The sequence below is a fragment of the Colobus angolensis genome, unplaced genomic scaffold (genome assembly GCF_000951035.1).
Source record: "Colobus angolensis palliatus isolate OR3802 unplaced genomic scaffold, Cang.pa_1.0 Scaffold241, whole genome shotgun sequence".
Classification (NCBI taxonomy): Eukaryota; Metazoa; Chordata; class Mammalia; order Primates; family Cercopithecidae; genus Colobus; species Colobus angolensis.
This window is the reverse complement of record NW_012115611.1, coordinates 5277427-5302725: the sequence shown is the minus strand read 5'-3', so window position 1 is coordinate 5302725 and position 25299 is coordinate 5277427. Positions and strand designations below refer to the sequence as shown.

At 35.7% G+C, this 25299-nt stretch overlaps 1 protein-coding gene across 2 annotated transcripts in view; it reads left to right on the top strand.

Moving 5' to 3' along the window:
- The window catches only part of EYS (eyes shut homolog (Drosophila)), a 2062375-nt gene that overhangs the window by 313154 nt on the left and 1723922 nt on the right, over positions 1–25299 (top strand). For both annotated transcript variants that reach the window (XM_011945635.1, XM_011945634.1), the window contains exons 6-7: positions 6220–6413; positions 8937–9064. In XM_011945635.1, coding sequence (XP_011801025.1) covers positions 6220–6413; positions 8937–9064 — 322 coding nt within the window. The remainder of the gene's footprint in view (positions 1–6219; positions 6414–8936; positions 9065–25299) is intronic.

The window sequence follows — 25299 nt, the reverse complement described above, 5'->3', positions numbered from 1 at the left end:
CTACTTTGATTGCACTGTGGTCTAAGAGACAGTTTGTTGTACTTTCTGTTCTTTTTCATTTACTAAGGAGTGCTTTACTTCCAATTATGTGGTCAATTTTGGAATAAGTACAATGTGGAGCTGAGAAGAATGTATATTCTGTTGATTTGGGGTGGAGAGTTCTGTAGATGTATATTAGGTCCACTTGGTGAAGAGTTGAGTTCAAATCCTAAATATCCTTGTTAAATTTCTGTCTCGTTGATCTGTCTAATGTTGACAGTGGTGTTTTAAAGTCTCTCATTTTTATTGTATGGGAGTCTAAGTCTCTTTGTAAGTCTCTAAGGACTTGCTTTATGAATCTGGGTGCTCCTGTATTGGGTGCATATATATTTAGGATAGTTAGCTCTTCCTGTTGAATTGATCCCTTTACCATTATGTAATGGCCTTCTTTGTCTCTTTTGATCTTTGATGGCTTAAAGTCTGTTTTATCAGAGACTAGGATTGCAACCCCTGCTTTTTTTTGTTCTCCATTTGCTTGGTAGATCTTCCTCCATCCCTTTATTTCGAACCTATGTGTGTCTCTGCATGTGAGATGGGTCTCCTGAATGCAGCAAACTGATGGGTCTTGACTCTTTATCCAATTTGCCAGTCTGTGTCTTTTAATTGGACCATTTAGTCCATTTACATTTAAGGTTAATATTGTTATGTATGAACTTGATCCTGTCATTATGATATTAGCTGGATATTTTGCTCGCTAGTTGATGCAGTTTCTTCCTAGCATCGATGGACTTTACATTTTGACATGTTTTTGCAATGGCTGGTAACTGTTCTTCCTTTCCATGTTTAGTGCTTCCTTCAGGATCCCTTGTAAGACAGGCCTGGTGGTGACAAAATCTCTCAGCATTTGATTGTCTGTAAAGGATTTTATTTCTTCTTCACTGATGAAACTTACTTTTGCTGGCTATGAAATTCTGGTTTGAAAACTCTTTAAGAATATTGAATATTGGCCCCCACTCTCTTCTGGCTTAGAGAGTTTCTGCCGAGAGATCTGCTGTTAGTCTCATGGGCTTCCCTTTGTGTGTAACCTAACCTTTCTCTCTGGCTGCCCTTAGCATTTTTTCCTTCATTTCAACTTTGGCGAATCTGACAATTATGTGTCTTGGAGTTGCTCTTCTTGAAAAATATATTTGTGGTGGTCTCTGTATTTCCTGAATTTGAATGTTGGCCTACCTTACTAGGTTGGAGAAGTTCTCCTGGATGATATCCTGCAGAGTGTTTCCCAACTTGGTTCCATTTTCCCCGTCACTTTCAGGCACACCAATCAGACATAGATTTGGTCTTTTCACATAATCCCATATTTCTTGGAGGCTCTGTTCATTTCTTTTTACTCTTTTTTCTCCACACTTCTATTCTCACTTCATTTCATTCATTTGATCTTCAATCAAATGATAATCTTTCTTCCAGTTGATTAAGTTGGCTACTGAAGCTTGTGCACTTGTCATGTAGTTCTTGTGTTATGGTTTTCATCTCTATCAGTTTTTTTAAGGTCTTCTCTGCATTGATTATTCTAGTTATCCTTTCATCCATTCTTTTTTCAAGGTTCTTAGTTTCTTTGCACTGGTTACATAGTTCCTCCTTTAGCTCTGAGAAGTCTGATCGACTGAAGCCTTCTTCTCTCAACTCATCAAAGTCATTCTCCATCCAGCTTTGTTCCATTGCTGGCAATGAGCTGTGTTCCCTTGGAGGGGGAGATGTGCTCTGGTTTTTTGAATTTCCAGTTTTTCTGCACTGCTTTTTCTCCATCTTTGTTGTTTTATCTACCTTTGGTCTTTGATGATGGTGACGTATTGATGGGGTTTTGGTGTGGGTGTCCTTTCTGTTTGTTAGCTTTCCTTCTAACACTCAGGACCCTCAGCTGTGTATCTCTTAGAGGTTGCTTGAGATCCACTCCAGACCCTGTTTGCCTGGGTATCGGCAGTGGAGGCTGCAGAAGATAGAATATTGCTGAGCAGCCAATGTTGCTGTCTTATTCTGGCTCTGGAAGCTTTGTCTCAGAGGTGTACCCTGCCGTGTGAGGTGTCAGTTTCCACCTAGTGGGTGATGTCTCCCAGTCAGGCTACTCAGGGTTCAGGGACCTGCTTGAGCATGAAGTCTGTCCATTCTCAGATTTCAACCTCCGTGCTGGGAGATCCACTGCTCTCTTCAAAGCTGTCAGAGAGGGGCATTTACCTCTGCCAAGGTTTCTACTGCTTTTTGTTTAGCTATGCCCTGTCCCCAGAGAAGGAGTCTACAGAGGCAGACTCCTCTGGAGCTGTGGTGGGCTCCACCCTGTTCGACCTTCCTGGAGGCTTTGTTTACCTACTTAAGCCCAGCAATGGCGGGCACCCCTCCCCCAGCCTCAATGCTGCCTCGCAGTCAGATCTCAGACTGCTGTGCTAGCAATGAGGGAGGCTCCTTGGGCATGGGACCCTCTGGGCTGGGTGTGGGATATAATCTCCTGGTTTGCCGTTTGCTAAGACTCTTGGTAAAGTGCAGTATTAGGGTGGGAGTTACCCGATTTTCCAGGTGTTGTGTGTCTCAATTTCCTTTGGCTAGGAAAAGGAATTCCCTTCCCCCTGTGCTTCTCAGGTGAGGTGATGCCTCGCCCTACTTCACCTCTTGCTGGACGTGCTGCACCCGCGGACCAGCGCCAACTGTCCGACACGCCCCAGTGAGATGAACCCGGTACCTCAGTTGAAAATGCAGAAATCATCCGTCTTCTGTGTCACTCATGCTGGGAGCTGGAGGCCTGAGCTGTTCCTATTTGGCCATCTTGAATGCACCTCCCAGTGTAATTTCAAGTAATATTTATGTCTAATTAAGTACCACTAAATATCTAATCAAATATCATCAATATTTGATTATTTAAAAGGAATACATTATGGCAGTGTATCATAACATGGAGAAATACACATTTACTCTTTGTATGATCAAAATAAATACTTATATATTAATAAATATCCCCAAATTAAAGGTTGAGTTTTTTTCAAATAATAATGTCTATGTTGTGGTGGCTGAACATTTTATACAGCCTTTGTGCTTGTCTGTTTTAGAAACTGACACACAATCCAAAATCCAAATGAATTAATATTACATAATCTAAGCAGTGTTTTCTGGCTAGTAATTTGTCATAAATAACTTAATATTTTGTAGATAAGTATTTCTTTATGCTCCTGTTCACATAGTAATAAATGAGTTGGGTGTAAGAAATTTTTCCAACAAATATGTTGTTTACTAAAAAGTCTTGCATTATATGATAATTTGGATGGAAATGATTATAAACTTTAATTACAAATACCTTAACTTTCGAAGTCCACATATGTCTTTTTAGCTGAGAGTCAGATGTCTCCCTTTTCAGATTTTTCTAACACGCATCAATTGTCCAAAGCCTTACTTAAGCTAAGAGGAGTAAAAGAATAAATTTTGTCTTAAAAATCTAGGAGTTCACAGAGATAGCAAGGCCTGTCAGTCTACTACTGCAGTTACATTTTAATGCCACTATGGTGTGCCTAATGACAGTACATTGAACAGATTGACAAGTGTATTTTAACTGTGAAGTGAAATACATGCTGATCTGAGTTCGATAAAAGCTGCAGTGGGTACTCCAGGCTTGGGCCTTAATAGTACTAGTTTATTAACTCTATTCACATGATCTTAGTAGAGAAGGAACTGGGGAGAGGCAAGTGACTTGCCTAGGAAATAAAGTTTAAAGAGGCACTTGCTTTCACATCCCTTCGAGTGCCAAACCTCACTGTACAACTGTGCTGTTGATAGTGTATCAACAAATAGGCATGGCAAGAAAATTATTCTTAATAAATCTCAAGGAATACAAATATGATCATATATGTTCCTCAACCCTCACAAAACTAAATAGAAATCAACAACAGAATTTTTTCTAGAAATCTTAACATATCTGGAAATTATTATAAACAACAAATTTCTGAAATAACCTGAGAGTAAAGAAGAAAAATAATAATATGGAACCATATGAAAAGTTATGAAATGTAGCTAAAACAGTGCTTAGCTAAAACAGTGCTTATACTGTGCCTAAGCACTTATAACAGTGCTTATCATCCCAAGTTTCTGCACCAGAAAAAGAACTCTCAAATCAATATTTTAAGCTTCAGCCTTAAATAAATGGAAAAAAGAACACATTAAATGAAAAGCATACAAACAAAAGAGAACAGTCAGATTTGTACAGAAATCATTAAAACTTCTTAGAGAAAATCAATGAAACAAAAAATTGATTTTTGAGGAAAACAAAATGGGCAAATCTTTAGTCAGAATGAACAAGGAAAAAAATACAAGGAAAGACACAAGTAAATAAAATAAGCATTGAAAGTGAGGACTCATTAGTGACCACTCAAAATTTAAAAGATTGTAAGGAGATAACATGAACAACATTAGGCCAACAAATGTGATGACTTATATGAAATAAATAAATTCTTAAATATATGTAAATTACTAACAGTGCATCAAGGAGAAATGGAAAATTCATGTAGGCCTGCCAGATATTTAAGAGATTAGTACCAATCCTCACCAACTGGCACTAATCTCTTAAAAGAAGAGAAAAGGAAAAAGAGAAGAGAAAGGAACACTTCTGAAGTCATGCTATCAGGCCAGTATTACCCTCATACCAAAACCAAAGACAAAGCTGCCACAAAAAACTAAAGATCAATATTGCTTATGAATAAAGATAGAAAATCTCAGCCAAAATATAAGAAAATTGAATCCAATCACATATAAAAATATTTTTCTATCCTGATAAAGTACAATTTTTTGCCCAGGATTCAAGATAATTTTGATATCTGAAAGTCAACTAATGTAATATACCATATTAATATAATAAAGGACAAAGCCTACATAATCATCACAGTAGTTGCAGGAAAAGCATATCACAAAATCTAATACCTGTTCATTATAAAAACTCTCAACAAATTAGAAACAGAAAAACAATCTTTCAGCCTGGTGAAAAGCATCTATGACAAATGTCCAGGGAACCTCATCCTAAAGGTGTCAGGATGACACCTTTTCTCTTTCTCTGAAGAATTAGGGAAACAAGACAATGATATCTACTTTCACCATTTCTATTTAACACTGGAACATAGGAGTTTCCAGGCTATTTGTCAGACAGACACACACACACACACACACATACACACACATGGACATATTGGTTGAAAGGAAAGCAGTAAAACTGTCTTTATTCACAAATTACATAATCTAATATGTAGAAAATCCTAAGGAATCCCCCAAAGAACTACTAGCACTAGTAACTGGGTTTATAAAGTTTTCAGATTATAAGCTAATATACACAAGTCATTTACCTTTCTCTATATATTAAAAACAATATTTCAAGGCTGGGTGTAGTGGCTCACACCTGTAATCCCAGCACTTTGGGAGGCCGAGGCGGGCAGATCACGAGGTCAGGAGTTCAAGAACAGCCTGCCAACATAGTGAAACCCCATCTCTACTAAAAATACAAAAATTAGCCAGGCATGGTGGTGCATGCCTGTGGTCCCAGCTACTTGGGAGGCTGAGGCAGGAGAATCACTTGAATGCAGTAGGCTGAGGTTGTGGTGAGCTGAGATCGCGCCACTGCACTCCAGCCTGGGTAACACAGTGAGACTCTGACTAAAAAAAATAAATGAATAAAAATAAAATTCAAAAATAAAATTAAGAAAACAATTCTAGTCACAAGACCATCAAAATGCTTAGATATGAATTTAACAAATAAATGCAAGACTTTAACTTAAAGCTATGCAACAATGCTGAGAGAAATGTAAGAATAGTAAAAAAAAAATGGAGGTACATTGCATATTCATTGATTGGAATTCAGTCTTGTCAGAGAAGTCAATCACAAAAGACCACATACTCCATCATACCTTTCTAATGAAATGCCTGGAAGTGGGTTTGGGTACAAAGATTGATGACAAAAGAGCTCTTCTTTGGGTAATGGAATTGTGCTAAAACTGCCTTCTGATGATGCTTGAGTAGCTCTATACATTTGCAAAAGTTATTGACTTGTACAATTGCAGTGAATGAATTTTATAATATATAACTTACACTGCAATAAATTTGTTAAAGAAAAATATTTCATGAACTCTAGAGAAATTTTCTAGAATGTTTTACTACATACCTATGTTCATTTCTTCTTTCCTTCCTTTTCTTTTTTGTCTTTCTTGTGTGTGATTTTTTAAGGTCCATTCTGTGAGGTGTCAACAAAAGCTTGTGTTTCTCTACTTTGTTGGAAAAGAGGAATTTGCCCAAATAGCAGCTCTGCTTACACTTATGAATGCCCAAAAGGATCTTCCAGCCAAAATGGTGAAACTGATGTCAATGAGTGTTCATTAATACTGTGTGAGAATGGTACCAACAGCATCAAAATATCAAATGTAAGTCTCAATCTAACATACAAGTGAGTGGTTTCAATTCTTTTTTACTATTACCAAGCAATTTGAAAAGAATAAATAATTAGAATTCTCAATAAGGTAGTTTGTTAAACTCAGAAAAACAAGAATAATCTACTTATTTTAGTTTTTCCTATTTATATAGGAAACATTTTGCTCTTCCAGCGGTATTCTGCCATTTAAAAGAATATAAATTTGTATACTCTTCATTTTTACTTACTGCTTTTTGTTCATCTTTTAGTTATTCAATATTGTTATACTTTAACTTTTCAATTTAACAAGTGAATAAATAAAAAAATAAGAATAGGAAATATTTCGTTAGCTGTTCTCACAAATTACTGTCTTTCAATTTAGACTCATATTTATCATTAAGTCTTTAAAAAACTTTAAGAGTTTACTTTTCCAACCTCCTGAACCCTTTGTTACTAACACTCTGAAAAGAATTTTTTTTCCCTGGAGAATTGTCCATTTTGTCAAAAAAAAATTGCTGAACTTTTGCTGAGAAGAATTAGTTAAATTATATAGTACATAATATACGGATAAAAGCTTATAGAAGAACATTTTTTACTCCACCTGAAATTACTTCTACCATGCGCAAAGATTTGTTACCAATGTACAATATACTAGACCCAAATATTTGGAGATACAGAGGCAAAGAGCAATAATACATGTTTCTTCTAAAAATCAAGGAAACTATTATTGTAGTAGGCAGACTATCCCCCTCATCCTGCACCAAAAAATAAGATAAAAATAAAATAAATAAGCATGTCCATGCACTAATCCTGGGAATATGTGCATGTGTTATGTTACCCAGCAAGAGGAAATTAAGATTGCAGATGGAATAAAGGAGCTAATCAGCTGATATTATCCTGGATTATTTGGGTGGATCCAGTGTAATCACAAGGGTCCTTTAAAATAGTGGAGAGAGATGGAAGAATCAGAGTCAAAGGGAGATGCGATGATGTAATGAGGCTGGTTTTAAACATGGAAGAAGGGACCATAAATGAAAAAAAATGAATGCAGCCTCTAGAATAAGCTGGAAAAGTGAGGGGAACATTTTCCTGTAGAGCCTACAGAAGGGACACAGCAGACATCTTGGATTTAGCCTTCTGAAACTTTTCAGACTTATGACCTCTGGAACTCTAAGATAATGATTGTTGTTGTTGTTGCTTTAAGCTATTAAGTTTGTAATAATTTGCTATATAAATAAAAAGTAGTATATAAATAAAAAACTAGTACAATAATCTATGAAGAACTATTAATAGTATCATTTAAAATGTTTTGCTTTTAAACTTGAAAATAATGAACAATTGAACACATTCTTAATTTTACTAGTTAAAAGAATCAATATAAGACATGACTTTTAATGGATGTATGCTTAACTATTAATTCATAGAAGTACTTTAATTCTATTTTCCTTCTCTATTATTCATTATTACATTTAGAAGAATTATTTTATAGATAAATTACTTAGAATATTGTACATTTTATCATTTGTATTGCTACCATGTATGGGCTTGGGCAAGCTATATACCTCTTTCAACGTTAGTTTTGAGTTAAATTAAATAAATTTTTATTGGATTCCATGAGAAAAAAACAAAATCATCAATTTCAAGTATCTGGGCTTTTCACCTTGGAATCACTTAATAAATCTTGTTGTTCAGATAAATATGATAATGAAAATGATGGTAATGATGATGATATTGATGATAATGATAATAAAGAAAAAAGAGAGGAAAAATAAGGAGGGCAGCAAGAGGGAGAAATATGATGACTAGAGTGTATTTTGAATGCAGGTGAAATTAGCTTTTGCCCAGCAAATGTAATTTTGTTTTATTTTACCTGCCCATGGATGCATGGACTTGTTTCAGGTGCCAATGGTTTATTTTCTATGCATAGTCAACCCAAAACTTGGTGGCTTAAAATAATTATTTTATTATTATCTCTTATGGTACTGTGAACTGACTTGTCCCAGCTAAGATGATTTTTAGAGTCCCTCTGAGGTTGCCATCAGAAAGTGTCTAGACTTGGACTTCATCTTGAAAGTTTTCTAATTCACATGTTTGGTAGCTAATGTTGGCTGTTAGCTTGGCCCACAACTGGACCTATTAGCCACAATCCTAAACATGATTTCTCCATGTGGCCTGCACTTCCTGAGAGCATGGTAGCTGGGTTCAAAGAGCAAGAACCCTAAGATAATTAGATAGAATCCATATGGCCTTTAAAGCATCATTTTATCCATGGTCACAATCTTGCTTACATTCAAGAGGAAGGGAATGTAGACCCTAACTCATAATAGAGGAGTTTCGATTTCATATAGCAGGAAGACTGTGTGAGATGGGAGAAGGTGTGTGACATTTTGGAAAATAGAGTCTGCCACATTGCTGACAGATAATTTCTACTCCAAGTTCATGAAAATAATTTTAGCCCTTCTCCAGGTAAGAACTCATTCATTACCTTTAAAATATCCAAACTACTTTGTAAAAATGTTTTTTTAATCTTTCGTAGGATGTTATGTGCATCTGTTCACCAATATTTACAGATTTGCTTTGTAAGAGCATTCAAACATCATTTGAGTCATTTCCTTTGGAGAATAACGCTACATGTAAGAAATGTGAGAGAGAGTATCATTGCAGGTATAATTAATTAATTTTCTGTTTATTTTTAATACAAAATATATGGATTTTTAAATCATGTGAATAAAAATATAATGATGTTCTGGTTTTAACCCTAACTTTTACTTAATGGTATACAATATTCTATTTTAATTTAATGTAAAATTTTGTTTCATGTTTTGGGTTAATTATTATGGTATTAATTTAAAATAAATATTTGAGAAATTACCAAGCATAATTTAGGTGTACAGTTATAAAACAAATACTTTGTTTCATAATGGAAGTTTTAATATAACCAAATAATAATTGAAGATCTAGAAAGAAAAGAGAGATATATGTCTCCATAGTATTATTTCTATTATACACATATAGTGTTGAAATATTTTAAAATAATAGAATAACTATTTCTTCCTGTATTTCACAGACCTCAGCAGATAGATATTAGTTAGGGTCTTTAGGCAGACTTTTAGGAATTCATTATTTCTTTAAGGAATAATTTGCCACAGATTACTCATTTATAAATGGCAGAAGTGACCTAAATATCTGGGCATATAATTTAGTCCATTTTAAATAGCTTTATAGACATTTTCTCACATCATTAAGAAATACAATTTGTACTCTTCACACTTGCTTGACTTTTATCTGGCTGCTTAAAGTAAATTCTGTTGAGCATTATTGAAAAGCAGTAAGTAGCCTTAAAATTTTAGAATAATTCATAAAAGCAGAAAATTAACATGTGGGGTACAGAATAGCCTTGGAACACATTGAAAAGAAACTTAGAATATACATCCACTTCACACTGTACAATACTTTAATCTATTTCAAAGGAATCCAAATTTAACTTTTTTTTTTTTTAACCTTTTGAAATGTGACTTTTTCAAAAGAAGTGACCATAAACCTCATCATTATATCAAGATATTGAAAACTCTAACCCATTCGGTCAAATTTTTGCATACCTTCAATCGTGTATTAATTCATCAGTAAACCTAAATGCTATCTTTTTAAAAATATTTACTTTTAATTTACAATTCTGTTTCTATGCCTTAATATGCTAGTATATTAGTGAATGCACTTAGAAAAGTGATCAACTTAAAAAAAAACAGACACATCTCCTCCCCAAACATAAAACTGACTGATTAAAAAGAAAATTGCTAACTCTGGCTCAGGTGAAATAATTGAGATAAAATAAATATTAATTAAGTGCGAAGTTGAAAAATAACGACAAGAAATTAATCTTGAAATCTATTTTTCTGTTCTCATATGAGTCAAAGAATATTAGTGAATATAATAATAAATAAAAACGACTTGACTTCAATGCTTTTATGTTAAGGATTTATCTGTGTGTTACTAACTTATGAGGTATCCAACCAAGTCATAAGTGATGCTGATGCTCCTGATCTGGAGACACCATACTTTGAGAACTGTTAGTTAAGATGAGCTTGGCCTTAAACAGCATCGATGTGGTAAATTGTCTTATACCTTCCACCTAGTTTAACTATTCTTTTCTACTGAAGTTTTGCTCTTCTGAATTTGGGAGAAAAAAATGTGTTAAGGTGAAAAGGAGTCAAATGTGGAAAGGAGAATAATAGAGTGATTATGATGATACTAGTTTCCTACCTGAACATATGCTATTGATCTAAATTTATATGGGTAGATGAGAGAGAAACTAAAGCAGAATTACCTCCTTGAGAAAGACAGTGAAACATTGGTTATGGAAATTTTTATTTGGTATCTAGTAATTTAAAGCAATACAGTTAGAAAGAAATTAATTTTCTCCTGTAGTTAAAAATCAGAAAATTCCTTACCACCTAAAAGACTGAAAGCTTTAGGTGTCTATGGGAAGTTAGCATAAAAATGTTATTATTATGAGCAGAAAGAGTTGTAAAGTATCAAAAGTGGTAAAGCCAGGAGCAGGTAGCACACAAGTAGAGTCTGATAGGAAAGGAAAAGGAATAATTGATGTCTTGGATGTATCAGCCAGATTGAATACAATTTTGGCGACTCTCTTAAATTATAGAAGAATGATTTGATTGTTTATGTAATACTTCGGATAATAATTTGAAAACAATATGGAGTTTGTGAAATACAACAATTGCAAAAAATGCAACAAATATTTTAAAAAGGATACTTGACCAGTATTTGGTTGGTGGTTTAGCCATCCAAATACTAGGAATTCCTAGATAATTCCTCTAACTCTTCTCTAGCATTACTGCTCTCCGTCTACAAAAGTGAGATAACTTTTTCACCCCCTACTTGCTTGTTTGGCCCTAGAAGGTAAATTTTTTCAAGGTCTATTTGGTACTTTTTCAAGTTGATACTTTAACCATTTGGAAGAAAGTCTGCACTTAAGATTAACAATGAAACTCTTACTAGAGGTTTTAAAGGGAAATGAAAGTCACACTCTACAGTGACACTAAGAAACTGTATTGTAGCATGTAATTGTGCAACTGGAGGTCATTTTGCAGCCATGAAGTTCAGCAAGCAGACAAAACCAAAACAGATATACATCTGAAAGGATTAAAAAGAGAGCCAGAACAATGATCAATTTCTTTATGAAGAACTGCCTATAGACAGTGTAACAATATGAGCCAATAATTCCCTGCATTGGTTTAGTATGTTTGAGTTAGGATTATGTTATTTGCAACTGAAAACTTTCCACATAAATATGCTGAAATTCTTTACAAACCACTAAGTTAGATTACTCACATATTTTAAATGGTTAATCTTTAGCCATACAAGTAGTTTTATTGCTCACTCAATTATTAGTTATCTATTAAAAGAAAATCAAATATTTTTGCAATATTGCTGACTACTTTATGAAAATGATTTTGAATTACTAGAAAAACCTACTCTACTGTAAGATATTCAGGAAGAATGTGTTTTATTCATTTTTGTATTTCTTTTTACTCTTTTTTCTCCACACTTCTCTCTCTCTTCATTTCATTCATTTGATCTTAAATCACTGATACTCTTTCTTCCAGTTGATCAAGTTGGTTACTGAAGCTTGTGCATTTGTCACATAGTTCTCATGTTAGTGTTATGGTTTTCATCTCTATCAGTTCTTTTAAGGTCTTCTCTGCATTGATTATTCTAGTTATGCTTTCATCCATTCTTTTTTCAAGGTTCTTAGTTTCTTTGCGCTGGTTACATAGTTCCTCCTTTAGCTCTGAGAAGTTTGGTCGACTGAAGCCTTCTTCTCTCAACTCGTCAAAGTCATTCTCCGTCCAGCTTTGTTCCATTGCTGGCGATGAGCTATGTTTCCTTGGAGGGGGAGATGCGCTCTGATTTTTTGAATTTCCAGTTTTTCTGCACTGCTTTTTCTCCATCTTTGTGGTTTTATCTACCTTTGGTCTTTGATGATGGTGACGTACTGATGGGGTTTTGGTGTGGGTGTCCTTTCTGTTTCTTAGCTTTCCTTCTAACAGTCAGGACCCTCAGCTGTATATCTGTAGGAGTTTGCTTGAGGTCCACTCCAGACCCTGTTTGCCTGGGTATCAGCAGTGGAGGCTGCAGAAGATAGAATATTGCTGAGCAGCCAATGTTGCTGCCTGATTCTTGCTCTGGAAGCTTCATCTCAGGGGTGTACCCCGCCACGTGAGGTGTCAGTCTTCACCTAGTGGGTGACATCTCCCAGTCAGGCTACTCAGGGGTCAGGGACCTGCTTGAGCATGAAGTCTATCTGTTCTCAGATCTCAACCTCAGTGCTGGGAGATCCACTGCTCTCTTCAAAGCTGTCAGACAGGGGCATTTACCTCTGCCAAGATTTCTGCTGCTTTTTGTTTAGCTATGCCCTATCCCCAGAGGTGGAGTCTACAGAGGCAGGCCGGCCTCCTTGAGCTGTGATGGGCTCCACCCAGTTCGAGCTTCCTGGAGGCTTTGTTTACCTACTTAAGCCCAGCAATGGCGGGCACCCCTCCCCCAGCCTCACTGCTGCCTTGCAGTCAGGTCTCAGACTGCTGTGCTAGCAATGAGGGAAGCTCCTTGGGCATGGGACCCTCTGGGCCAGGTGTGGGATATAATCTCCTGGTGTGCCCTTTGCTAAGACCCTTGGTGAAGAGCGAGCAGTATTAGGGTGGGAGTTACCCGATTTTCCAGGTGTTGTGTGTCTCAGTTTCCCTTGGCTAGGAAAAGGGATTCCCTTCCCCCTTGCGCTTCCCAGATGAGGTGATGCCTTGCCCTGCTTCAGCTCTCGCTGGTTGGGCTACACCAGCTGACTGGCACCGATTGTCCAGCACTCCCCAGTGAGAAGAACCTGGTAACTCAGTTGAAAATGCAGAAATCACCTGTCTTCTGTGTCACTCACGCTGGGAGCTGGAGGCTGGAGCTCTTCCTATTCGGCCATCTTGGGCATGCCACTTCATTTTTGTGTTTCTAAATTATTTTACTATGCTATGTATAGAATATTTTCTAACTAATTTATTTGATGCATTATGTAATTTATTTATAATAATTATTTTGTATCTTAATGATTGAAATAGAAGGTCTTGACTTGGGCTGTGACATGAAATGACTAATTTATTTAATTTAAGGAATATTTATGTATTTTTCAGAAACTTTCCTACTCTAAGTAAAACTCTTCTGCAACTATTAAAAAGACCAAAAAAATTTAAAGAGACAAAAAGCTATTTTCATAAGAAACTTCCATTCTAGTAGGCAGATACTGCTTTAAATGATCACTCTGATTCAATTTTATTGAATAGAGTGTTGGTGTATGTTCTCAAGGGAAGGGAGACCAGCTAGAAAACTACTGTGACTATGTAGCCCAGAGCTAGTGGTGACTGACACTGCCATCAAGATGACTTGTGATTATGGTAGTTAAGGATCAGATATGAAATATATTTCTAAGAATAATTCAATCTTTTGCTGAAGGATTAGATGTGAAGTAACATAAATAAGTCAAGGGTAAGTACAAGGTTGTTTGCTCAATTGAAAGGTTGGGAAATAAACCTAAACAGTTTTCTAATACCATTTCCAAAATGGAAAAATCTGTAGAAAGAAGGGCCTGGTTGGCAGGAGAGGAAAACAAGATGTCAGTTTTGAAAGTGTTAGACAAGACACCTATAAGAGCCAAGTAGAGATACTGAAGTAGATATCAAGTATGTTTCCATTTTAGAGAAGCTATCAGGGCTAAATATATACATTTGGAAGCAAGTGCCAGAGACATGGCATTTAAAATCAGGAAACTTGCTGTGCAGAAACCTTTATTTTAATTATATTCAATTTTGGTCTATTTTTGTTTTTGTTGCATTTCCTTTTGATAACTTAGTCATTAATTATTTGCCTAGGCCAGTGTCGGGAAGAATTTCTCCTGTTTTTTTTTTTTTCCCCCCCCAGGATTTTTGTAATAACAGGTCTTATGTTTAAGTTTGTAATCTAACTGGAGTTAATTTTTGAATATGGTAAGAGATAGGGGTCTAGTTTTATTCTTCTGCATGTAATTCTTTATTTTTCCTGGCACTATTTATTGAATAGGATGTTCTTTCCCCAGTGTATATTTTTGTTGACTTTGTCAAAGATCAATTTGTTGTAGGTATGTGGTTCTCTATTCTGTTTCATTATTTTATGTGTCTATTTTTTATATCAATACCATGCTGTTTTGGTTACTATAACCTTGTAGTATACTTTTAAGTCGACAGAGTAAACAGACAACCTATAGAATAGGAAAAACATTTTCAAGGAAAACATCCATCAAAAGTCTAGTATCCAGAATCTACAAGAAACTCAAACACCTCAGCAAGGAAAAAAATCAAATAACCCCACTAAAAGTCAGCAAAAGGCATGAAGAAATATTTTTTTTTTATTTAAAGAAGACATACAAGCAGCCAACAAATATGTAAAAAAATGCTCAACATCTTTAATCATCAGATAAATACATTAAAACCACAGTGCGATGCCATTTTACACCAATCAGAATGGTTATTACTAAAAAGTCAAGAATCAACAGATGATGACAAGGATGCAGAGAGAAGTGTATGCTTACACACTGTTGATAGAAAAATAAATTAGTACATTTCTATGGAAAACAGTATGAAGATTTCTCAAAAAGCTAAAAATAGAACTACCATTTGATCCAGCAATCCTGCTACTGGATATCTACCCAAAAGAAAAGAAATCATTATATCAAAATAGCATCTGCACTCATATGTTTATCACAGTACCATCCATAATAGCAAAGTCATGGAATCAGCCGAAGTGTCCATCAATGGATGACTGAATTAAAAACGACACATACACACACACACATACACACACACACACACACACACACACACACACACCATGAAATACAACTTAGGCACCCAAAATAATAAAATCATGTCTTTGTGTAGCATGGATAGAACTGGAAACCATTATCATAAATGAAATGACTCAGAACCAGAAAGTAAAAAGCATAACTTTTCACTTAGAAGTGGGAACTAGACAATGGGTACACATTGACATACAGGGTAGAATAATAGATGTTGGAGACTCTAAAAGATGGGATGGTAGGAGAGGGTGTAAGAATGAAATATGTACTATTGGGTAAAATGTTCACTATTTGGGTTATGGGTACACTAAAAGCCCAGACTTCACCACGATGTAATATATCTATGTTAAAATAACAAAAAATAAGCAAACAAACAAACACTACACTTGTAGTCCTTAAATGTAAAATAAATAAATAAATAAATAAATAAATAAATAAATAAATAAATAAATAAATAAGTTAGCTTAGAAAAAATAGAAATCAAAACAGGTAACTCAATGAAATTACTTCACATTGAACTGAGATAGGAACATAAGAAGGTTTTAGACTGAGACTTGGGACACTCATATTTGAGGGAGTTAATGGATTAGAATATGAGATTTAAAAGGACTTCATGAGTTAAGATGAGAAAAATACAGACAATTATTAGACAAGCTAATAAACTGGCAACTAAGTAAAGTTCAAAATAGTGTAGTTTTAGGTCATAGTAGAAGTGGGTTGGGATATAGGGCACAAGCAGAGGAGTTAGCTTAGATAGGATGGCAGATGTTAAATGAATTGCAATGGAAGGAAAAATAGAATAGGTTGTTTTAAATGTGTGGTTGTTAAATCATTTGGAAAGTGTCTTCTGATGGCTCTGTTACTCAGGTGAAATAAGCAGCAATGTCTGATGAAATAGCAATCCAAGTGAGTATGAGGAAAATAAAGTGTTACTGACATGCTACAGCATCTCCTTGAAGTAAGTGAACATGAATTTAAAGTAAGTTCAGTCTACAATCATGTGTGTCAATCTCAAACCAAGTGTAGTTTACTCATATGCCCATCAGAAATAGTTAGGGTGTTGAATTAAAGTAGGGTTGAGCCTTGACCAAGTTATGACAACGGAGGGGAAAGAGAGTGATTTAAGGGTGTATGCAATAAGTGATTATAGAAGTAAAAGGTGTAATCTAATTCACACAAAGAGGCAGTAGAGAATATGTTGGGGATGACAGACACTGAAATGTTGGTAGGGTCAATGGATTGTGGGATGGAATAAGCACTGGGGGAGAAAAGAGCTACAAGGAGTAAATTAGAAAGAGAAATGAGGCTGTGCATAGAATATAAAATACTTAACATCAAGATTATGTAAGTTAACATTGTGAAGATAATGTAGTTATATATTAGGGTAGTATATAGCATACTGGAGTGGGAGTAGGTTGTAGAGTTAGAGGGAAGATTCAGATCTTTGAGTTGAGACAATATATTCCTAGGAGATGCTAATGTTGCAAATAAATAAACTTTGCAGATATTGAAATAATGAAGACACTTAGGTGTTCTCCATGCCTTGGCTATTGTGATAAAGAGAATGTGATGTGTTTGCATGTGTATGTACGTAATATTGCACAGCCACATAAAGAAGGAAATTCTGTCATCTGTGACAGCATGGATGAATGTGGAGTGCATTATGCTAAGTGAAATAAATTAGACAGAGAAAGACAAACATTGTATCATCTAACTAATTTGTAAAAGTTTTTAAAGTCAAAGTCATAGACACAGAATACTGGTTTTCAGGCAATTGGGGCTGAGAGAAATGGGGGAGGGTGTTCCGAGGGTTATAATATTGCATATTTCAGTACAGTTAGAAGAAAGAATTTGAAATGTTTCCAAGACATAGAAATGGTAAATACTAGAAGTGATGGATGCACTAAATCTGACTTGATCATCACATATTCTAAGCATGAAACAAAATATCACATGTATCTCATAAATATGTACAAACAGTATGTATCAATTTAAAAAAAGACAGACCGGGCGCGGTGGCTCAAGCCTGTAATCCCAGCATTTTGGGAGGCCGAGACGGGCGGATCACGAGGTCAGGAGATCGAGACCATCCTGGCTAACACGGTGAAACCCCGTCTCTACTAAAAAACACAAAAAAACTAGCCGGGCGAGGTGGCGGGTGCCTGTAGTCCCAGCTACTCGGGAGGCTGAGGCAGGAGAATGGCGTGAACCCGGGAGGCGGAGTTTGCAGTGAGCTGAGATCCGGCCACAGTACTCCAGCCCGGGCGACAGAGTGAGACTCCACCTCAAAAAAAAAAAAAAAAAAAAAAAAAAAAAAATTAATAACCTCTGGGGAATTAATGTTCAAGGTAATGACTATAGCTAAAACTGTTGCATTGCATACTTCAAATTTGTTAGGAGACTAGATCTTACCTGCTATCCCCTCACACATACAAATGATAACTCTGCAAGGTGACAGATATGTTAGCTAAGGATAATCATTTCACAATATATGGTATACCAAGTTATTATCACTTTTTACACTTTAAATTTACACACTTTGTCAATTATGCTTCAATAAAGTTGGAAAAAATAACAAAGTAAGGTTGGGATTGCCAGGCGTGGTGGCTCACGCCTGTAATCCCAGCACTTTGGGAGGCTGAGGAGGGAGGATCACCTGAGGTCAGGAGTTCAAGACCAGCTTGACCAACATGGAGAAACACTGTCTCTACTAAAAATACAAAATTAGCCAGGCATGGCAGCACATGCCTGTAATCCCAGCTACTCGGGAGGCTGAGGCAGGATAATCCATAGAACCCAGGAGGTGGAGGTTGTGATGAGCCTAAAGCACAGCATTGGACTCCAGCCTGGGCAACAAGAGTGAAACTCTGTCTGAAAACACACAAACAAACAAAGAAAGTAAGTTTGGGATTACATTAGAGAAAGATATAACAAGTCAGATGTTAAATGTTAAAGAATTAGAGGGGATGCTCAGGAATGTTAGCTATGACTATGACAAGGAGAAGATATGGGTAGCATGGTTTGATGGCATCATCTTCAAATAAGTAAGGCTTTTAAGGAGGAGGATAGGACATGAGGAAAAGATAAAGACAACTATACAACATGTAGACATTGAGCTGTGAGAGAAGAGGGAGAGAGAACAGCCACCACTTGAGAGTTTACAGTCAAAAGAAAGAGATTCCTAAGAATATGAAAGAAGTGTACAGAGCTGCTTGGGGGAAAAGAATCACACATTGAGGGATGACTTGGAAACCACTGACTTCCTGGGGATCTGAGGTAATGGTAATAAGGGATTAATTTTAACGGCCTCAAAGGTAGACCAGAGTGGGTTGACTGTGAGTGTTGGCATGAAGTTAGTAGTGCTGAGTTTTGTTAGGAGCTCACAGAACTCAATAGACATTTTGAAATTCCTCCAAAGGCAGTGCTAAAGGTACAGGACTCTGTGCTCCACTTCACTTACAAAGGTGGCAGTGTCCATGGCGCTGCAGGACACAGCTCCAGTGATGCTTCCTAGAGTCCTTGATCACCTCTTGGATGGAGGTTCAGAAGGGAAAGTCATTGTGACCTGACATGTAAGTTTCTGAATTCTCCACCATACTTCCCACTTGTGTAGAGTGGAAAGTGTTTATTCACCAAAATCACGTACGGGCTTTGAAGACTATCATGAACTACATTATTAATATTGCCATTTTACACACACACACAAACACACACACTCTCTCTCTCCCTGTCTCTCTCTCTCTCTCTAAGTTTTACTGAAAGCAATGACTCCAATATTCTCAACATATCAGGAGGATCAAACTTTTACTGCTTAGAGTCAAATGAGGAAATGAACCAGGAAATGAAGTTTCATTAAGCCACCTGGTGTCTTTCTAATATAACAGTTTTTCAAGTCTGAAAATCAACTATTTAACCAAATTAATTGGGAGAAAACTTTGTAAAATATGCCACTGAATAAATATTAGGAAAATATGAATACTATGTTTTTAAAAATCAGAAATGTTGTGGTACTGAGAATTTTGTTTTCTAAGCCTTTTATTTTCTCCTCCCAGATTCTGAGATATTTCAAGGGATAATAATGTTCTCTTTTATATTCTCAGCTTATTGTATTTTTTGTTTCTGTTTTCTACTCACTGAATTTAGATTATTAAAACTTACACTACTTAAATTTCAATTTGATGTATTAACATACCTTCCCCCACCCCCACCCCCAAGTCAGTTTCAGCATTTATTTAATTTGGCTTGTGATAAATCTCACCATGTCAGTCATGGGTAAAGTTAAGGTTTTCAGTTTATGTCGCAAATACAACTAATTAAGTCTATATGCACTGTGACTTTGAAATAGAACATTGAATTTGCAGAAATGCATAGGTATACATATTTCAACATATAATAAAATTGTATTTTCTTGTTAATTTTAAAAAATGATTTTTAAAATAGCAATCACATATTTGCATGAGGAATTTATTAATTAATGGAATGCTTCCACTTAGTCACTCAATAATATTCAACAGGAAAGCTTAATCTTTTGGAGTTAATTATCGCTAAAGCTGAGCTGCTACATTTTTCTTTGCCTGAAATCAATAGTCCCATTTATAAGGCTAACTTTTGAATCAATCACTCTGAAATTTAACATAGGAAAAAGTTTTTTAAAGTTTAAATATAGTTTTTAACTTCAGATTCTGATCATAAACTATATAACTATTAAAAATATCTAGGACATTGTTGTCATTTTCTCATCAAGAGTAGCTTTTGATACTATTAATACGACTTTATATTCTGGAGTACTGTTATAGGTGACAGGAGGTATCCCGTAATCTGGCCCCTTAAGCGCCTCATTTAAGAGCATACATTCTCATAAGTATAAACTTTTTTCCTTCCTTGGATGTATTAATTTCCATATAAAATATAATAAGTTAGTACAGACATATGCACATAAAATTTGAATTAACATCATGAAATCTTTAAGTCTTCCTGGCATACCTGATTAAAGGAAACTTAGCCCCATAATGCTCTGCACAACCTCCAATATTTCTTAATATCCAATATTCTTCCACTGTGCCTTTTGTATCTTATTTTGTCCACAGAATATTTTCCAAGTATCCACAATATATTTTCTTTTTCTTTAATTTTTTATGTTAATTGTTTAGTTTTTAGAGACGGAGTCTCGCATTTTCACCCAGGCTGGCATGTAGTGTTGCGAACCAAGCTCATGTCAGTCTCAACCTCCTGGGCTCAAGCAATCTTCTCACCTCAGCCTCCCGAGTAACTGAGTAGCTGGGATTATTCACCTGGCTAATTAAAAAAAAAAAAAAATTGTGGACATGGGGTTTTACTATGTTGCCCAGGCTGGTCTGGAACTCTTGGAGTCAAGCAATCCTCCTGCCTCATCCTCCCAAAGAGCTGGGATTACAGATATAAACCACACGCCCAGTCCACAATATTTTTTCTATACCTTCCTTTCTTTTTCTCACTGAAACCTGAGGACAGTTTTTCTTGTAGCCTTCTTAGTTGGTCACTATTCATTCTTCTATAGTTGTGTACCATAGACTATGAAGTATATAGACAGCGTTGCCCTTGTTGCCATATTCAGGCCATTTTTTTCCCTTCTCTTTCTGAAAACCCTAGCCAGCAGCTGTATTTTGTCTCTCTCTCTGACTCTCTCCCCTTTACCCTCTCCCTGGCTCCTTTTCTAGTAGCCTTACTCTCAGTTTCTGCTTATCCTTTACTAAATGTTTTAGCATCTAGCTTGCTGACTTTTTCTTTATCACCACTGTGGTGATATTTTTCGATAACTTTGGCATCCCTCTTGGAAATCCACTCACTTTGGTTGTTTAAATTTTTTGATAATTATTTTGCTAATTTTCCTCTCTCCTTCACCTCAGTCCATCTCCCATGGTCTTATTGTACAAGCTCTCATGCCTGTAACTGCACACCTTGCAATACCTTTAATTTAAATTCTTTCACTGTCTAATCCCCACTTCCTGTATTTCAAGTTCATTCACTCATACACTGTAATGACAAAATATCATAATTTTTTTAAAAAAGCAACAGGCACCTCCAATTATATGACTGCACTGACACTCCTGTGTCTATTACCCACTGCAGGTCCCCATTTTCTTTTTAAAAACATACTTACACATCCACTTTCAAATTCCTTGACTCTTTTTCTATGTTCCATTGACCTGAAAACACTAAACCTGTTTAATTCTCATCCTACCATTAAGCTCTTGTCCATTTTATGTATATCTAATATAGCAGCTCAGACTTAATGTATTCCAAATTCATAATTGATTATTGAGTCCTGGACAAACCTTCTTTTCTGCCAGTATTTGTTTATATTACTCTTTGATTTCTTCATTTCTCTCTTTTGACACATCTTGTCCATCAACAAATCCTTTAAACTCTCCCATAACTACATATCATGGATATGAACACTTTTATCATTATGAAGGTTAACACCCTTGTTCAAGTCAAATTCTTAGCTGGAACATTTCAATAGCCTCCCTCTTGACCTCATTGTTTCGAACCTTCATTCAGGTACATGTCAAATAGTGAATGGATATCTCATCAAAAAAGCTAATATTTTGGTGGAGATTTGAATGATGTGAGGGGATGTACAGCTGAATAAGGGAAGACTGCTCATGGCAGAGGAATTACCTACTGCAAAATCCTTAGCCTATTCAGCCTACCCATGCATGAGTCCAGACTAACTGCTCTGGAGAAAGCAAGGGAAGTAGCAGAAATGAAGATAGAAGAGAAATCAGAATCTGGGGAAGTTTTAGATCATGAGTGCCTTTTTAAAGTCTTTCATTTTCACTCTAAGTATAATGGCAAGCATTGCAGTGTTGCTGGCAAATGAGTTATATTATTTGGCTTATATTTTTAAATTGTTGTGTGACTGTTGTTTTGAAAGGAAACTGTACAGAGACATAGGCAGATGCAAAGAGACTTGTTAGTAAGCTATTATAGTAATTTATAGTATAGTAATCTGGGTAGGACAGTGACTTAGATTAGAATTGGAGAGAGGGCATAGTAAGAAGGGGTCGGATTGTGGATGTATATTTAAGATGGAGTCAATACAATGTTTCTTTAGAGTGAATTGAATGAGAAAGAAAAAGAACAAATATAGTGGCCCTATAGTTTTTGACCTGAGTAACTAGAAAACAGATTGTCATTATTTTCGATGCTGAAAGTTACAGGTAAAGCAAGTGTAAAATAGTTTGCTTGTTTATCATTTTTTATCCACAAAAAAAATCCACATAAAATATATGTTTTAAAATCATGTTATTCCTCTGCCGATGTGATTCAGGGGGTTCCCGTGCATTAATAAAACATAAAGTATTTAAAATGCTTACAAGGTGAGCCATATTTTCCTCCTGCCTCTCTCTCTGCCACCATCTCCTACTAAGTCACCACTTTGGTCTTTGAGATGTTTCCTGAATATCTCAAGGACCTCCTGCTTCAATCCTCAGTATTTGCCATTCCCTTTTCTGAAGTGCATGCTTCCCAGAAAGCATAGCAGCAATTTGTACACTCCTTCAGCTATTCACTCAACTATTATCTCCTCAAAGATGCCTTTCCTGTTGATCCTGACACAGCCTTGAAATACCTCTTCTCAATTTCTCCCTCCACTTTATCTGAATTAAATTAATTAATTATATGGCACCTCTCTCTGTCATTATACTCATGTTTTTTTTTTTTTTTTTTTTTGAGGCGGAGTCTTGCTTTGTCGCCCGGACTGGAGTGCAGTGGCCGGATCTCAGCTCACTGCAAGCTCCGCCTCCTGGGTTTACGCCATTCTCCTGCCTCAGCCTCCCGAGTAGCTGGGACTACAGGCGCCCGCCACCTCGCCCGGCTAGTTTTTCTATTTTTAGTAGAGACGGGGTTTCACCGTGTTAGCCAGGATGGTCTCGATCTCCTGACCTCGTGATCCGCCCATCTCGGCCTCCCAAAGTGCTGGGATTACAGGCTTGAGCCACCGCGCCCGGCCATACTCATGTATTTTTAATTTTCCCTCACTTCCCCATAAACTAATGTATAATAAGGCAGAGGAGTTGCTGTTTTAATAGGTTTTATACTAGCTTTCTATATTCTAGGACAGAGGCATAGCATATTAATTTTAATTATCAAATGCAGATGGTTTTTTCTAAGATTCTTATTTTCATCTTTAAATAACTTTTACATCTGAATTATTTGCTTCCTGAGATCCAGGAAGTGACCTTGTTGCTCAGTTTATGGTTAAAAGATAAATTCATCATATGAAGTAGTCCATAAGTCTAGACATTTTTCTGTGCTCATACAAGTCACAGTATGTAAGCATGTAATACTATTGCAAAGATTCTATTATAAAAATAAATCTTAATTTCCTTCAAAGTCTTTCTGGCCCAAGTAGTGGAATAGGTACATGACAGCATTGAAACTGATACAAGTAACTTTCCCTCAGAATCTCCATGTATGCATGATGAAACCAGAGAGACAAATGTGAACTACAGTGCTTTAAGGCAAAAATTACAACTTAAATATTATAAAAATTATAAATATAATTTTGTTCATGTCCTGGAAAAAAATGTATCAAAAACTGATTCCAAGTTTTCAAACAAGTGATGAGAGTATTTCAAGATAGCACAGGAAGAGAAAACTATTTGAAGTTAGTTTATAGCTATCTCCTTTCCATTTACTAGACTAGTATAGAGTTTGAAAAAGTTGTTTCACCTGCTGGAAAACTTTAAGCAAAAGTATACTTCTAATTTGAAGTTAACGCTTTAAAAAATATTTTTTTCTAATTTTTTTATGAAATTGCTTTATTATTTTAATACAGTAAAAATTTTTACTAATTGTTAGTAAAATATTGAACATTTTATTTTTAATTTTATTACATTTATGGGCTTTTCATAATATTTAAAAAAATACATTTTGAAACCTATTTAAGATGTAGTAAATATTGTTTCACTGATTTTTATTTTAATTTATAAATTATTCTAACTTTAAAACTAAATAGCAGTTATAAATACTAATAGTTCTGTATTACATAAAACATTTATCAAAATGCTGGTGATGGAATTTTGTTCTGATATTGCCATCCCTACTCTATTAATGCTGTGTTCCCAACAGTGCCTGACACTTCTCATTAAAATCAGTAGTGTGCATTCCACAGGTCACTGGACAAAGTTTGGAATACTATGTCCAAGAAATAGAGTAAAGCTAATTAACTAATGAATATTGGCTTTATGGGAAAAAGGAAACCTAATAATAGAAAGATATTGAAGTCAGTGGTTAAGAAATCATTTTAGGAAGAAAACAAGTAAAAGAGGATTAGAGTATGCTTTTTTTTTTTTGGTCTCCTCTTTTCCACTATTGCATTTTATTTTCATTATGTTTTTTTCTTCCCTTTCATGTATCTTCACAGATCCTCGCTGCTTTCCTATCTATCATCTCCCATTTTACCACTAAAATGACACCTTAAATATTTCCATCACAATCATGAGGTTACCCTTACCCTAAAGTCTCAAAATAGTTTTATATAAAACACAACTATAAATTGGATGTTTTAGAAACATGGTGATCTGAAAAGTCTTTCTTTTTTCTCCCCCCCATATTTACAACAATTGGCCTCTGATGAAAATGGCTGCTGGACACCTAGAGTAGCTCAGATTAGTTATCTGTAAGCCTCTCTGACCATTTCAACAGGAGTTAATGCACTTTTGTAAACACATTTCTTAAAAAGGTCTATGTTGTTCAAGAGTTTGCTTTTGTTTTCTTTGCTTTTGTTTTGTCTGTTTTGCATTCTTAAATGTCAAGGCTACTATTGAAACTTTCTTTTTCCTTAAGAGCAGGCTGAGTTGATAGGATGTAATTTTTCTTACGAGTAAGACTTGAAGCTCCTTTTAGATTTCAAGCCATCACTGCGAGTGGCGAATTGGAGATTATTGCCTGAAACTCAGTGGGAACATTTTCCAAGTAAGGAAGGAAGAAAGGAAGGAAGAAAGGGAGGGAGGGAGGGAGGGAA